Source organism: Arabidopsis lyrata, assembly GCF_000004255.2.
Source record: "Arabidopsis lyrata subsp. lyrata unplaced genomic scaffold ARALYscaffold_283, whole genome shotgun sequence".
In the NCBI taxonomy this organism is placed as follows: domain Eukaryota; kingdom Viridiplantae; phylum Streptophyta; class Magnoliopsida; order Brassicales; family Brassicaceae; genus Arabidopsis; species Arabidopsis lyrata.
In genome coordinates, this window is record NW_003302352.1 from 1 (window position 1) to 10,573 (window position 10,573).

A 10,573-nucleotide genomic window follows, 5' to 3' on the forward strand; every position below is an offset into this window, starting at 1 on the left:
AAAGTGCGTCTTACTTTCCCCCAATTCTTTATATACACACACACACACACACACACACACAGACTCATAAACTTTAACACTTATATTTATGAAAATAAACTCATGAATTGATTATCATCAATTCTAAACTATGTATTTGTTGTTTCCACTTCAAACCACATGAAGTCATGGAGATTCACCATCACCTCTTCGTCTTTCTCCTCCTCCTCCTTCTTCCCCTATGCACCTCCCAAGAAAATACCAGAAGCTTGGCCATTGATGTCAATGGTCAAGTCGAAACAAGTCTTATCTCCGAGGTTAGTATGCTCTTTTCTCTCTCGCTCATCCTAATTAATTAAAATGTAATAATATCAAACTCTTCATAATCTCATTGCTTTAGCTTATAATTCTATACAATGAAGCTCCTTTGTTACTGAACTTATGAACCTAATGAGTTTAATTATTATATTCATCATCTCATGAATAGCATATATGTATGTCTATGTATATATAGACATTTTTACATGAAACCATGAAGAACCCTTGAATTTTCTGAATATATTATTCCTTACATGATGATTAAAGGATATAGATTTTTTTCTATAAAATGTGTGCTTGTTAATTACTTTTTCAAAAACTCTTAATTGGTATGAAACTCTTATTTTTGGTTTTATTGAACAGAAACTAAATCCAAAGCTTGTGTACGAAATCAAAGTGCATGGATTTATGCTTTGGGCATCGATGGGTGTTTTACTGCCAATTGGTATAATCTCCATCAGATTAATATCTATCAAAGACCAACCTATAATCACTCTTCGACGACTGTTCTTTCTTCATGTCATTTCTCAGGCAGGTTTCACTTCTTTTTTTGGCTCTCTTATTCTATTTTATTTTTTGAGATATCAAAGATTAATCAGATTCAACGAACTAAATCATAAGTATGTTGAAAATATTATATGAGTTGAAAATGAAATTTAATGGTCGGTGCGAGAAGATGGGTGGATGGAGAGTAAAGCAAAGATGCTTAAAGAATAAAGATTGCATCCAACTGACGACTTTTTCATGATTTTTAATTAGTATTCCATTAGTAATTAGTAGGGCTTTTTGAGTTATTCTAGATTGTTAATCACACTGATAATCATGGAAACTTGAAGGCCAAGGTAAAGCGTCTATCTTCTTCTTCTTTTTTAGCTTTAGCGTCAATATCTTCTTAACCTTTAATTCTTTCTGACTTTCTCTTTTTCTCATTCTGATACTTAACTAAAAAACCACACCTACTAGTCAAATTCTTGTTACAAAATATAGTTTCCTTGATACTTAATTAATAAGAAATGTGGACTATATATTATTGATCAACAAAAATCACTTTTAACTATTATTATCAATCAATAAGTGGCTCATATGACTTTATCAAACAGATGGTTGCAGTGATACTTGTGACAATAGGGGCAATAATGTCGATTAAAAACTTCAACAATTCCTTCAATAATCATCACCAACAGCTTGGAATTGGACTTTACGCTATTGTATGGTTCCAAGCTCTTCTTGGCTTCCTCCGACCTCCAAGGTACTTCTGGTTCCTTTTTTCTCTTCAGCATAATAAATAGAGAACCGATAGTTTTTTGCGACGAAATTATAACAATTATTATTTTGTGTTCTTGCGTTTGCATATAGAGTTTGCATTTGTTAGACTTAATTGTATGTTATCAATCATGACGAGGACTTCCAAATGGGTCTAGTTTATAAGTATTGTTTTGTTTACTATACATTGCAGGGGAGGAAAATCTAGAAGGAAGTGGTTTGTAGGACATTGGATATTAGGAACATTAATTACTATTCTTGGGATGATAAACATATACACAGGTTTACACGCTTACGCCAAAAAGACATCAACAAGTGCTAAGCTTTGGACCATACTCTTCACGGCACAACTCGCTTCTATTGTCTTGGTCTATCTTTTTCAAGATAAGTGGTCTTATATCCAAAGCCAAACTACATTTAACAGAAATCAATCCGTTGATCATAACAGCAACATATCAACCGCAGAGACTGGACATGGAGACGGGGTCGAAGAGGCTAAACCCGAGTTAGAGAAATGCTAAAAGCGCCTGTAAGCTATTAGTAATTTAATTTGTTCTTATCTTGAGAGATTGTTTTCCAGGAGACAGAAAAGGTTTCATAGGCATTTGAATTGATTTGTAGAGTGGTAATGACTGACTTTCGAGTTTCTTTCTTTCTTTTTTTTTTTTTTTTTTTTTTTGTCATAGTTTCTTTCTTCTTTTGTTATTTTCAAGTGAAACAAGCTCATAGGCTGTGATTAAGTCCTAACCTAAATTTTAATTGCACTTGTATCAAGATGAAATTAATTTATTATAAAATTATAAATTAGTACTGGATACAAAGATATAAACTACTATATGTATATTGTTTATTTATAAAGACATCCATATATTTATACTAATATATGAAATTCATTTAGTATAAATATGATGAATTAGTATAAATATATATGATATATACAAAGATATAAACTTCCATATATTAGTATTAAAAAAAACTTCCACATATCTCTAGATCTCCAGACCAAAACTGAATCCAACGAAAATGGAAACTGATCCATCTCCTTTCCTCATTAATAAAGATTCTAACGTTCATTTTACCAATTAAGTACCGTAAGACAGAGAGAAAATATCTTTAATTTAAGAAAAAAATCTACATGTAGAGATATTTTCTTAAATTAGAGCCGATATAACATATACTACACAAACACGTCATATATATGCCGATATATATAAACAAAAGCCACACAATTCTTCTTCTTCACCAAACCAAAAACGTTGACAACTTGTGTGAGTTTTGCAATGATGAGAGGTGCTGCTTCGACCGGAGTAGTAATGGTCATGGTTATAATGATACTTGTGTTGTTAAACCAAACAGAGAGTGCTAGTGTGAATGGTTCATCACAATCACATAGAAAGTTTTGTAATATTTATTTAGGAAGTTGGGTCTATGATAAATCTTACCCTCTCTATGATTCCAAGACTTGTCCTTTCATCGAGAGACAATTTAACTGCAAGTCCAATGGTCGCCCTGACAAAGAGTACCTCAAGTATCGGTGGCAACCTTCCGGTTGCAATCTCCCCAGGTGATTCTATCTTTTCTTCATGTATATATAACGTTTTTCTATAGGTAGATCTAGTGCATTTTAAGACATATTACTAATCGTAGGTGAATGGCTATGAGTACCACTATAATTCAGAACGACTGAGCATCACCTAGCATGGTATCGGAAAATTTCACTCTCAAAAATGTCATTAGTATTCTTGAGGGGGATTAATAGGTTTTTAATTAGGGTTTATTATTGGATTCAAAACCCTTGAGTTCCTGTGTATGAATGTTATAGAATTTTAAGTAACCGAAGCAGCTGGTACATAAACCCATAACTATAACCCGTCCCTAGAATAAAATTATTACAAAGACATAATAAGTTACAAAATGTTACAAACCTTAAGTATCCAACCATTTTGTGGTAAATTAAACGTGAAGTTTTTTTCTTCTATGAATGATATTTAAATGTTAAATTGATTAATGATGAATGGTGCAGATTCAACGGCTTAGAATTTCTGGGAAGGATAATGAAAGGGAAGAAACTGATGTTCGTAGGAGATTCACTGAGTCTAAACCAATGGCAATCTCTCACGTGTTTGCTCCACAACGTTGCACCAAACGTCAATTCCAGCGTCACACGTTCCCCTTCTGGCCTCTCTGTCTTCTCATTCCCCGTAATGTTTCGAACTTTATCAAACTCTTTTCCGGTATAGCTCCGGTTTAATATGGTTTAATTCTGGTTCTGGTGGTATTTAAATGCATGCAAATGCAGGCTTACAATTCTTCGATTATGTTTTCAAGAAACGCGTTTCTGGTGGATATAGTCGGAGCCCCACCTAAGCGAGTGATGATGCTCGACTCCATCTCGAGTGGTTCGTTGTGGAAAACCGCAGATGTTTTGGTCTTCAACTCTTGGCATTGGTGGCTTCACACCGGCCGAAAACAACCGTAAAATCATCTTTATGTTGTCAAACATATCTTAGTATATGGACCTAGTATCTAACTAATGTAATCATTTGGGGTTGCAGATGGGACGCAATTATGTCCGGGAATGTAACGGTTAAAGACATGGACCGGTTAGTGGCATATGAGAAAGCAATGATGACTTGGGCTAAGTGGATTGATCAGAACATTGATCCTTCCAAAACCAAAGTCTTCTTCCAGGGTGTTTCTCCGGACCATGGCCGGTAAGTTCTTTCTCTATATAACTTTCTTTTTTTATTTGATACATACTTTAAATCAACGACAAAAATTAACACGATATATATATATATATATATATGTTGGATTAGTCTATATAAGTTTTGGTTAGAACCAAATAATTTGAAGCTCATAGATTAAAATAATTTGAAGATGATATTGCTAACAATAATGTTACAGCGCAAGCGAATGGTCGAAACAAGGTGGCAAAGGCAGTTGCATTGGAGAAACAAAGCCGATTATGGGATCGAAGTACTGGGCGGGACCACACCGAGCGGAGATGGTGGTGGCGAAAGTGATAAAGACGATGAAGAATCCGGCGCGGTTAATGGATGTGACATTAATGTCTCAGCTAAGGAAAGATGGACATCCTTCAGTATACGGGTTTGGCGGTCACAAGATGCCGGATTGTAGCCATTGGTGTCTCTCTGGAGTCCCGGATAGCTGGAACCAACTCTTGTATTCTGAGTTGTTTCATTCTTAAAATTTTGATGGTTAGAGTCAAAACAAAATTCATTATATGATTTATGTTGGTGTTGTTTTACCCATTTATTGATGACCTAAACATGTTTATTTAGATTTTCATTTTCTTTTGTCAGTCAAAATGTTTAAAATTAGAACAAGACTCTTTGACTGGTTGAACAATTTATAAGAGAAGAATTTACAAAAGTATAACCATCTGATCTTGTAATAATTGAATGGACTATTAGGTGTTGTTCGTTCGACTGAAAATTGTTCGTTTGGGAGTTGCAGGATCTTGCGACTAATCGCGCGATCAATCGCTGCGACTTGCGACTGATTTTTTTGATCCCATGAAAAAATAGCGATGCGACTTTTTAAATAGCGATTAGTCGCAGCGACCAGTCATGCGATTGCTAAACGAACAACATCATGCGATTCAAAATCGTAGTCGCAGTCGCAATCCCCCTGCGAATATGAAACGAACATGACCTAAATATGTATTCTGAAATCTAATTAGTGAGAGATTATTAGAGAAAGACCAAACTTGAAGTAAACCTTATTCCACGAGAGTATATCATTACTTTAGAGACAAAGATACTAATCAATTTATTTTAAATTTTTACAATAAAAAAATCCGGAGAACAGTTAATGGCAGTATTAAAAATATAAAAAAAATCGATTTTTTTTCCTTATTATTATGCTCGGTCGCCCCAAAAGAAAGGGCCAAGGAAGATTTGGTCATAAAAATTGGGCTTTAGAGTAAAAAACAAACAAACAAACAAACAAACAAAAACATCTCTCTCTTTCACTTCACGTCGTCGAGCTCCGGATCTCATCGGCGTTTCATCATTCTCCGTCGATCTATTCACCGTACGACTCCGTTATTAGGAATCTGTAGATGTCAATTTGAGAGAAAAGACTATCTGTCTCCATTACAACACATTATCCGCCAGAAAGGACAATGGCGGTGGTGGATGTTCATCGGTTCGCTGAGTCAATCACTTGCCATGCGTGGAGTCCTGATCACTCCAGTATGTTTCTCTCTTCCTTGCCTTTTTGTTTTTTTTTTAATAATTATATGAGGAGGAGGATCTATAGTTTGGCTGGTAAGAAAGATAGATGAGAGAACTGAATTGCCTTTATGTTGTTCTAATACATCTTGCTAATCAAATTTCTTCAAAATCCCTAGAATTCAGGATTTTCGGGTCAATGTTTGTTATGTCTGTTTGTCAGTGTCTCTTCTTAGGAACAGTTGGTATCTTCTGTACTAAGCCTGTAACCATTTATGTGCTGTGACATTTGCTTTGTTTTTCTTCCTAGTGGTTGCTCTCTGTCCTAACAATACTCAAGTTCATATCTATAAATCATCATCTCTAGACCAGTGGGAGAGGTTACATGTCCTCCAAAAGGTGAAACTTTTGAACCTGCATTCCTTTCCTTTCTCTTCTTGGGAATTCTTTACTAAATATATTCATTTATTCTCATTTTACTGATTGTCGCTGAAAAGTGTTCTATTGACAGTTTGAATCTCCCTTACAACAAAAGTCATGATTATTGTTTGAATCGTTGCAGCATGACCAAATTGTTTCTGGAATTGACTGGAGCTCAAAATCCAACAAAATCGTCAGTGTTTCTCATGACAGGAACTCGTAAGTTGCCAACTTTTATATACTTTGAGGAAATTGGCCATTTGGGTAACCTTTTACTTCGATTAGTGCTGTGAGAAACTGCAAACCTGTTATTCTTAGTTCTCCACTGTTTTAGTTAGTTAAACTGAGTTTAGAATGCTTCTTGAAGGTACGTGTGGAGCCTGGACGGAGGTGAGTGGGTACCAACTCTTGTTATTCTTAGACTAAATCGTGCTGCACTTTGTGTCCAATGGAGCCCGAAAGGTAAATGTATCAGATCTAAAGTTTTCTGAGTTCTCAAGCTTACTTGTCTATGTAATATGTAAAGTACTTTTCCTATAATTTCTACAGCTTCTAATCTGTGTTCCCATCTTTTTTCTCAATACCTTTAGAGAACAAGTTCGCTGTTGGAAGTGGTGCTAAAACTGTTTGTATTTGCTATTACGAGCAAGAGAATAACTGGTAATTTCTTTTTCTGCTCCTAGTTCTCATTATTAGTCATGGATTTTCCTTGGAATGTTGCCTAAAAATGGCGTTGTTGGTCTATGTAATGGTATTATCTTGTGTTATGTACTGGCATGTTATTAGCACCTATTTTTTTTTTTTTTATCATCTTGGCATGCTTAACCATGTAATGTGTTGAGGTTTTGGAAAGATCTGGACTATGTGCAATTCTCACAAAGTATATTATTAGTTTCATGTAGAGTTTCCGTATTTTAGTTGGCTGACATTGCTTGGCTTTACTGTGTTCAGGTGGGTCAGTAAACTTATCCGGAAAAGGCACGAATCTTCAGTCACATCTGTTGCTTGGCATCCTAATAATGTACGTGCAATTAACACAACCCCCTGTACTTGATGTAGCCAAAATTAATCAGGCCCTCTGCAATTGCTTTCTGTACCAAAAATATTATATTAGTTGGCCACCGAATAGAGTATAGAGTACATGATCCCTAAGATAGAATATCAATCTCCACAAACTAGTTAATCTTCTAAATTATTGTTGCCGGTACCTTTTCATGCTGCTGTTCTCTCTGATTGTCTGTTTTGCATTAGATTCTTCTGGCAACGACATCTACAGATGGAAAATGTCGGGTATTTTCAACATTCATCAAAGGAGTTGATACAAAGTATGCTCATTTCTTGAATGTCTATTTCTAAAACGTTTTCGCAAAAAAATGGGTGTAGTTTCTAATATTTTCTCTCAATGGGCTGATACAGGGATTCAAAAGCAGGCTCACCAGCGGAAACTAAATTTGGGGAGGTTTGATTTGTTTGGCAGGCTTTCCTTCTTTTCGTAAATATCATAATGCTTATGCCATATAACTGTTGCCTTGCCTCTACTCCCTCATCTAATGTTAGGGAGCTTTTTTTCTTTTGTGTATTTGTTGACAGCAAATTCTTCAGCTTGATCTCTCATATTCTTGGGCATTTGGTGTGAAATGGTCTCCAAGTGGAAACACCTTAGCTTATGTAGGTCAGAATATCCTTAAAACTTCAGATGTTTGTCCATTGAGCTCTACTGGAGTTATAAAATGGAACTTCAACTTGGTTGCATAATTTTTACTATACTCTTGTCTCACTTCCCTTGTTTCTGTAATCTTGTATAGGCCATAGCTCCATGATTTACTTTGTTGATGATGTTGGTCCTTCTCCTTTAGCCCAAAGCGTTGCATTCCGAGATTTGCCTCTTCGTGATGTGGGTCAGCATCCACTCTTCTTTTACTTTTGGAAACTAGTCTTCTCCATGTGTTATATCCTGAATTTATATGCTACTTTCAATTTACTTTTTCAGGTCCTGTTTATTTCTGAGAAAATGGTGATAGGTGTTGGATATGACAGCAATCCAATGGTATTTGCTGCAGATGATACTGGAATATGGTGTGTAACTCTCAGAAATATCTGCTTAATTATCTCTTTCTTAACTGTTTGCATATAATCAAATCCTTCAATTAATTTATACTCGTTTACAAATCTTTGTTTATGGTCTGTAGGAGCTTTATCAGATACATCGGAGAGAAGAAAGCGGCATCTTCAAATTCCAGTTACAGTTCGCAGGTACATACCAAATTTTATTTCTTGTTTTTGGTGCAATATGTCTGGTTTTAGCCTTTTCGAATAAAATATGATTGAAATGTACCTTATTCCTGAAGTGTTCCTATAAGATAGTAATCTTTCGGGTTTGTGTAGTTGCTCCTTCTTTTTTCCTTGGGGTTACTACTTTCCACTTGCATTATTTGTCCTGTTTTGTCTAACCCATCTTTTTATTATGTTATGTTTTCAGTTTTCCGAAGCATTTGGAAAATTCTACGGTAGTCAATCAAAGTCTGCAACAGCCAATGATGCTTCTGAATCACGTGGACGCGTTCATGATAACTGCATAAAGTAACTTTTTCTTAAGCTAACTTTACTTTAACCAAATCATTTGCCAGAAGACTGTCTCACTAACTCTTTTACTCGATTCTCCGTTAAGAGCCTGACGTGGAAGTTTACCTGAAAATTGCAGTTCTATTGTGCCTCTGAGCAAAGCAGGGAGTCCTAAAGTTATGCGATTCAGCACTTCAGGTCAGTCACTAATTCAAATGGAATCAGCCGATTCAGTTCTCAAAAAATAAACCAGCAGCTTCATTTACTCGCATATCGGTTTGTTATTTATAGGATTGGATGGCAAAGTAGCCATATGGGATCTGGAGAACATGGAACAAGAACTTGGCAATCAGTTTTAATAAACACACAAATAAAACAAATCTGGATCACAAGCAACGTTTTACTTATTAATTTGTATATCAGATTTCTTTTTTTGACTAAATGCCAGCCTTTTTTTTTTTTTATAACTCTTTTTCCAATTTCGTATTTGTTTCACTTTGTAAACTACAATAATAAAAGGCCTTATTTTCTTGGTTTGTGTAAGGGCAGGTATTATTAATAAGTTTCTTGGCTTCATGATTTGATTCATTTAGTTAGCATCTGGTAATACATTTTTCTTTAATAGTACATTTTCAGCATTGTGTCGAAAGGAGTCCATATTGAACCACACATAAAACAATTCGCAAAATTTTCAAGTTCTTGAGAAGAAAAAAAAAGCTTTGGTCCTCCGAACTATGCCATATTTACCACAAAACGTATATTCAAAGACTAATCTTCTCTCAGAGAGCTGACATAAGTGTGATCCAGAAGACCAAATCTGCTGATGTGTAACAGGCAAAACTAATCTTCTTTGAATGTTTCTCACTTATTTGCAAATATAACTACTGTCCTCGTCCTAACCAACTTCCAGAGTACCTACTTTTTAAAGCATAAACTAGAGTTGTAACTCAGAAGCAGATATGCAGAGAAACACGACTTGGAACGATTGATTATATGTCTCCAAGATCCTTCCTTTTCGTCCCATAAGCAATATAGTTGACACTAATATCATCTGACAATAACCATCTTCCTGTTATTGGGTTGTACACAAATCCAGCCATCTCTTTCACCTGCAATACATAGTTTTCTAGTTATCACCTCTAGCAAAATCTACCACTTGCCCACATCGAGACATGCATACTGTTGTTTTGGTTTCAGTCGGCTTAAGATTACTTATTGAAATTGACATAAGTGTTATTGAATGGGGAGGGATAGGCTTACATCGACTGAAGCACGTTGTAATATCATACTCAGTTCTTCAGGAGTTACAAAACTTGACCATTGATGTGTGCCTATAGGAAGCTGCAAGGTGATTTAATATACAAACAACAAAATGAGTAACCAAGAACACATGAAGTAAGAAAAAGTGTTAAGTGTTAACAGAAGATAAATAAAGTGTGAAACTGAAGATTACCCAACGTAGGATGTACTCTGCTCCAACAATGGTTGATGCATATGCTCGCATAGTGCGATTAACTGTAGAAAGTATTGTAGCCCCATTGGGGATGGTCAATGCTGACAACGACTTGCAGAACTCTGCAGGGTTGGCTACATGCTCGATGACCTTCATTGTAGAAAATCAGAAAATTTGCCATAAATATGATGATATTAGAAGTGAGACATGGAACAGTATAAATATCAGGAAGTTTGACAAAGAGAAAGGGACATGCTGAAAAAGAGATGGACCAGCAAAAGGTACCTCTAAAGAGAGAACAGCATCAAACTTCCTGCCTTCATCCGCTAGCATTTCTGCGACACGAAAATATTAGTTCGTATTTAAAAGAGGAGAGTAA

At 35.5% G+C, this 10,573-nt stretch overlaps 4 protein-coding genes across 4 annotated transcripts; 3 read left to right on the forward strand and 1 right to left on the reverse strand.

The window, feature by feature from the left end:
- Nucleotides 1–44: 44 nt before the first annotated feature.
- On the forward strand, nt 45–2,206 carry LOC9298699 (cytochrome b561 domain-containing protein At2g30890). The gene is made up of 4 exons (XM_002862575.2): nt 45–296; nt 661–828; nt 1,398–1,546; nt 1,754–2,206. Exons 1-4 carry the CDS (start codon nt 168–170, stop codon nt 2,079–2,081), a joined length of 774 nt encoding a protein of 257 aa, XP_002862621.1. The 5' UTR covers nt 45–167; the 3' UTR covers nt 2,082–2,206.
- A 272-nt stretch (nt 2,207–2,478) lies between these two features.
- On the forward strand, nt 2,479–4,956 carry LOC9298700 (protein trichome birefringence-like 43). Its single transcript, XM_002862576.2, has 5 exons — nt 2,479–3,124; nt 3,584–3,761; nt 3,860–4,035; nt 4,116–4,274; nt 4,468–4,956. The coding sequence occupies exons 1-5, from the start codon at nt 2,841–2,843 to the stop codon at nt 4,769–4,771; spliced, it is 1,101 nt and encodes a 366-aa protein (XP_002862622.1). The 5' UTR covers nt 2,479–2,840; the 3' UTR covers nt 4,772–4,956.
- A 540-nt stretch (nt 4,957–5,496) lies between these two features.
- Nucleotides 5,497–9,277, forward strand: LOC9298701 (actin-related protein 2/3 complex subunit 1A). The gene is made up of 15 exons (XM_021015885.1): nt 5,497–5,780; nt 6,070–6,158; nt 6,322–6,398; nt 6,547–6,641; nt 6,770–6,839; nt 7,131–7,200; nt 7,431–7,504; nt 7,596–7,638; nt 7,770–7,851; nt 7,985–8,073; nt 8,170–8,255; nt 8,369–8,432; nt 8,659–8,759; nt 8,881–8,939; nt 9,033–9,277. The coding sequence occupies exons 1-15, from the start codon at nt 5,711–5,713 to the stop codon at nt 9,098–9,100; spliced, it is 1,137 nt and encodes a 378-aa protein (XP_020871544.1). The 5' UTR covers nt 5,497–5,710; the 3' UTR covers nt 9,101–9,277.
- A 171-nt stretch (nt 9,278–9,448) lies between these two features.
- Nucleotides 9,449–10,529, reverse strand: LOC9298698 (ubiquinone biosynthesis O-methyltransferase, mitochondrial). The gene is made up of 4 exons (XM_002862578.2): nt 10,480–10,529; nt 10,195–10,344; nt 10,002–10,082; nt 9,449–9,850 (listed from the first exon to the last, which is right to left on the reverse strand). The coding sequence occupies exons 1-4, from the start codon at nt 10,525–10,527 to the stop codon at nt 9,731–9,733; spliced, it is 399 nt and encodes a 132-aa protein (XP_002862624.1). The 5' UTR covers nt 10,528–10,529; the 3' UTR covers nt 9,449–9,730.
- Between the last annotated feature and the right edge of the window lie 44 nt (nt 10,530–10,573).

Bases quoted from the DNA above. Each gene is read 5' to 3' on its own strand.
- LOC9298699 (XM_002862575.2), top strand. From the start codon at position 168: ATGGAGATTCACCATCACCTCTTCGTCTTTCTCCTCCTCCTCCTTCTT. The intron at 297-660 runs GTTAGTATGCTC...TTTATTGAACAG, and splicing joins AAACAAGTCTTATCTCCGAG to AAACTAAATCCAAAGCTTGT. The intron at 829-1,397 runs GCAGGTTTCACT...TTTATCAAACAG, and splicing joins TTCTTCATGTCATTTCTCAG to ATGGTTGCAGTGATACTTGT.
- LOC9298700 (XM_002862576.2), top strand. From the start codon at position 2,841: ATGATGAGAGGTGCTGCTTCGACCGGAGTAGTAATGGTCATGGTTATA. The intron at 3,762-3,859 runs GTAATGTTTCGA...ATGCAAATGCAG, and splicing joins TCTCTGTCTTCTCATTCCCC to GCTTACAATTCTTCGATTAT. The intron at 4,275-4,467 runs GTAAGTTCTTTC...ATAATGTTACAG, and splicing joins GTTTCTCCGGACCATGGCCG to CGCAAGCGAATGGTCGAAAC.
- LOC9298701 (XM_021015885.1), top strand. From the start codon at position 5,711: ATGGCGGTGGTGGATGTTCATCGGTTCGCTGAGTCAATCACTTGCCAT. The intron at 8,074-8,169 runs GTGGGTCAGCAT...TTACTTTTTCAG, and splicing joins GAGATTTGCCTCTTCGTGAT to GTCCTGTTTATTTCTGAGAA. The intron at 8,256-8,368 runs GTGTGTAACTCT...TATGGTCTGTAG, and splicing joins GCAGATGATACTGGAATATG to GAGCTTTATCAGATACATCG.
- LOC9298698 (XM_002862578.2), bottom strand. From the start codon at position 10,527: ATGCTAGCGGATGAAGGCAGGAAGTTTGATGCTGTTCTCTCTTTAGAG. The intron at 10,083-10,194 runs GTAATCTTCAGT...ATCACCTTGCAG, and splicing joins CAGAGTACATCCTACGTTGG to CTTCCTATAGGCACACATCA. The intron at 9,851-10,001 runs GTAAGCCTATCC...TATGTATTGCAG, and splicing joins TACAACGTGCTTCAGTCGAT to GTGAAAGAGATGGCTGGATT.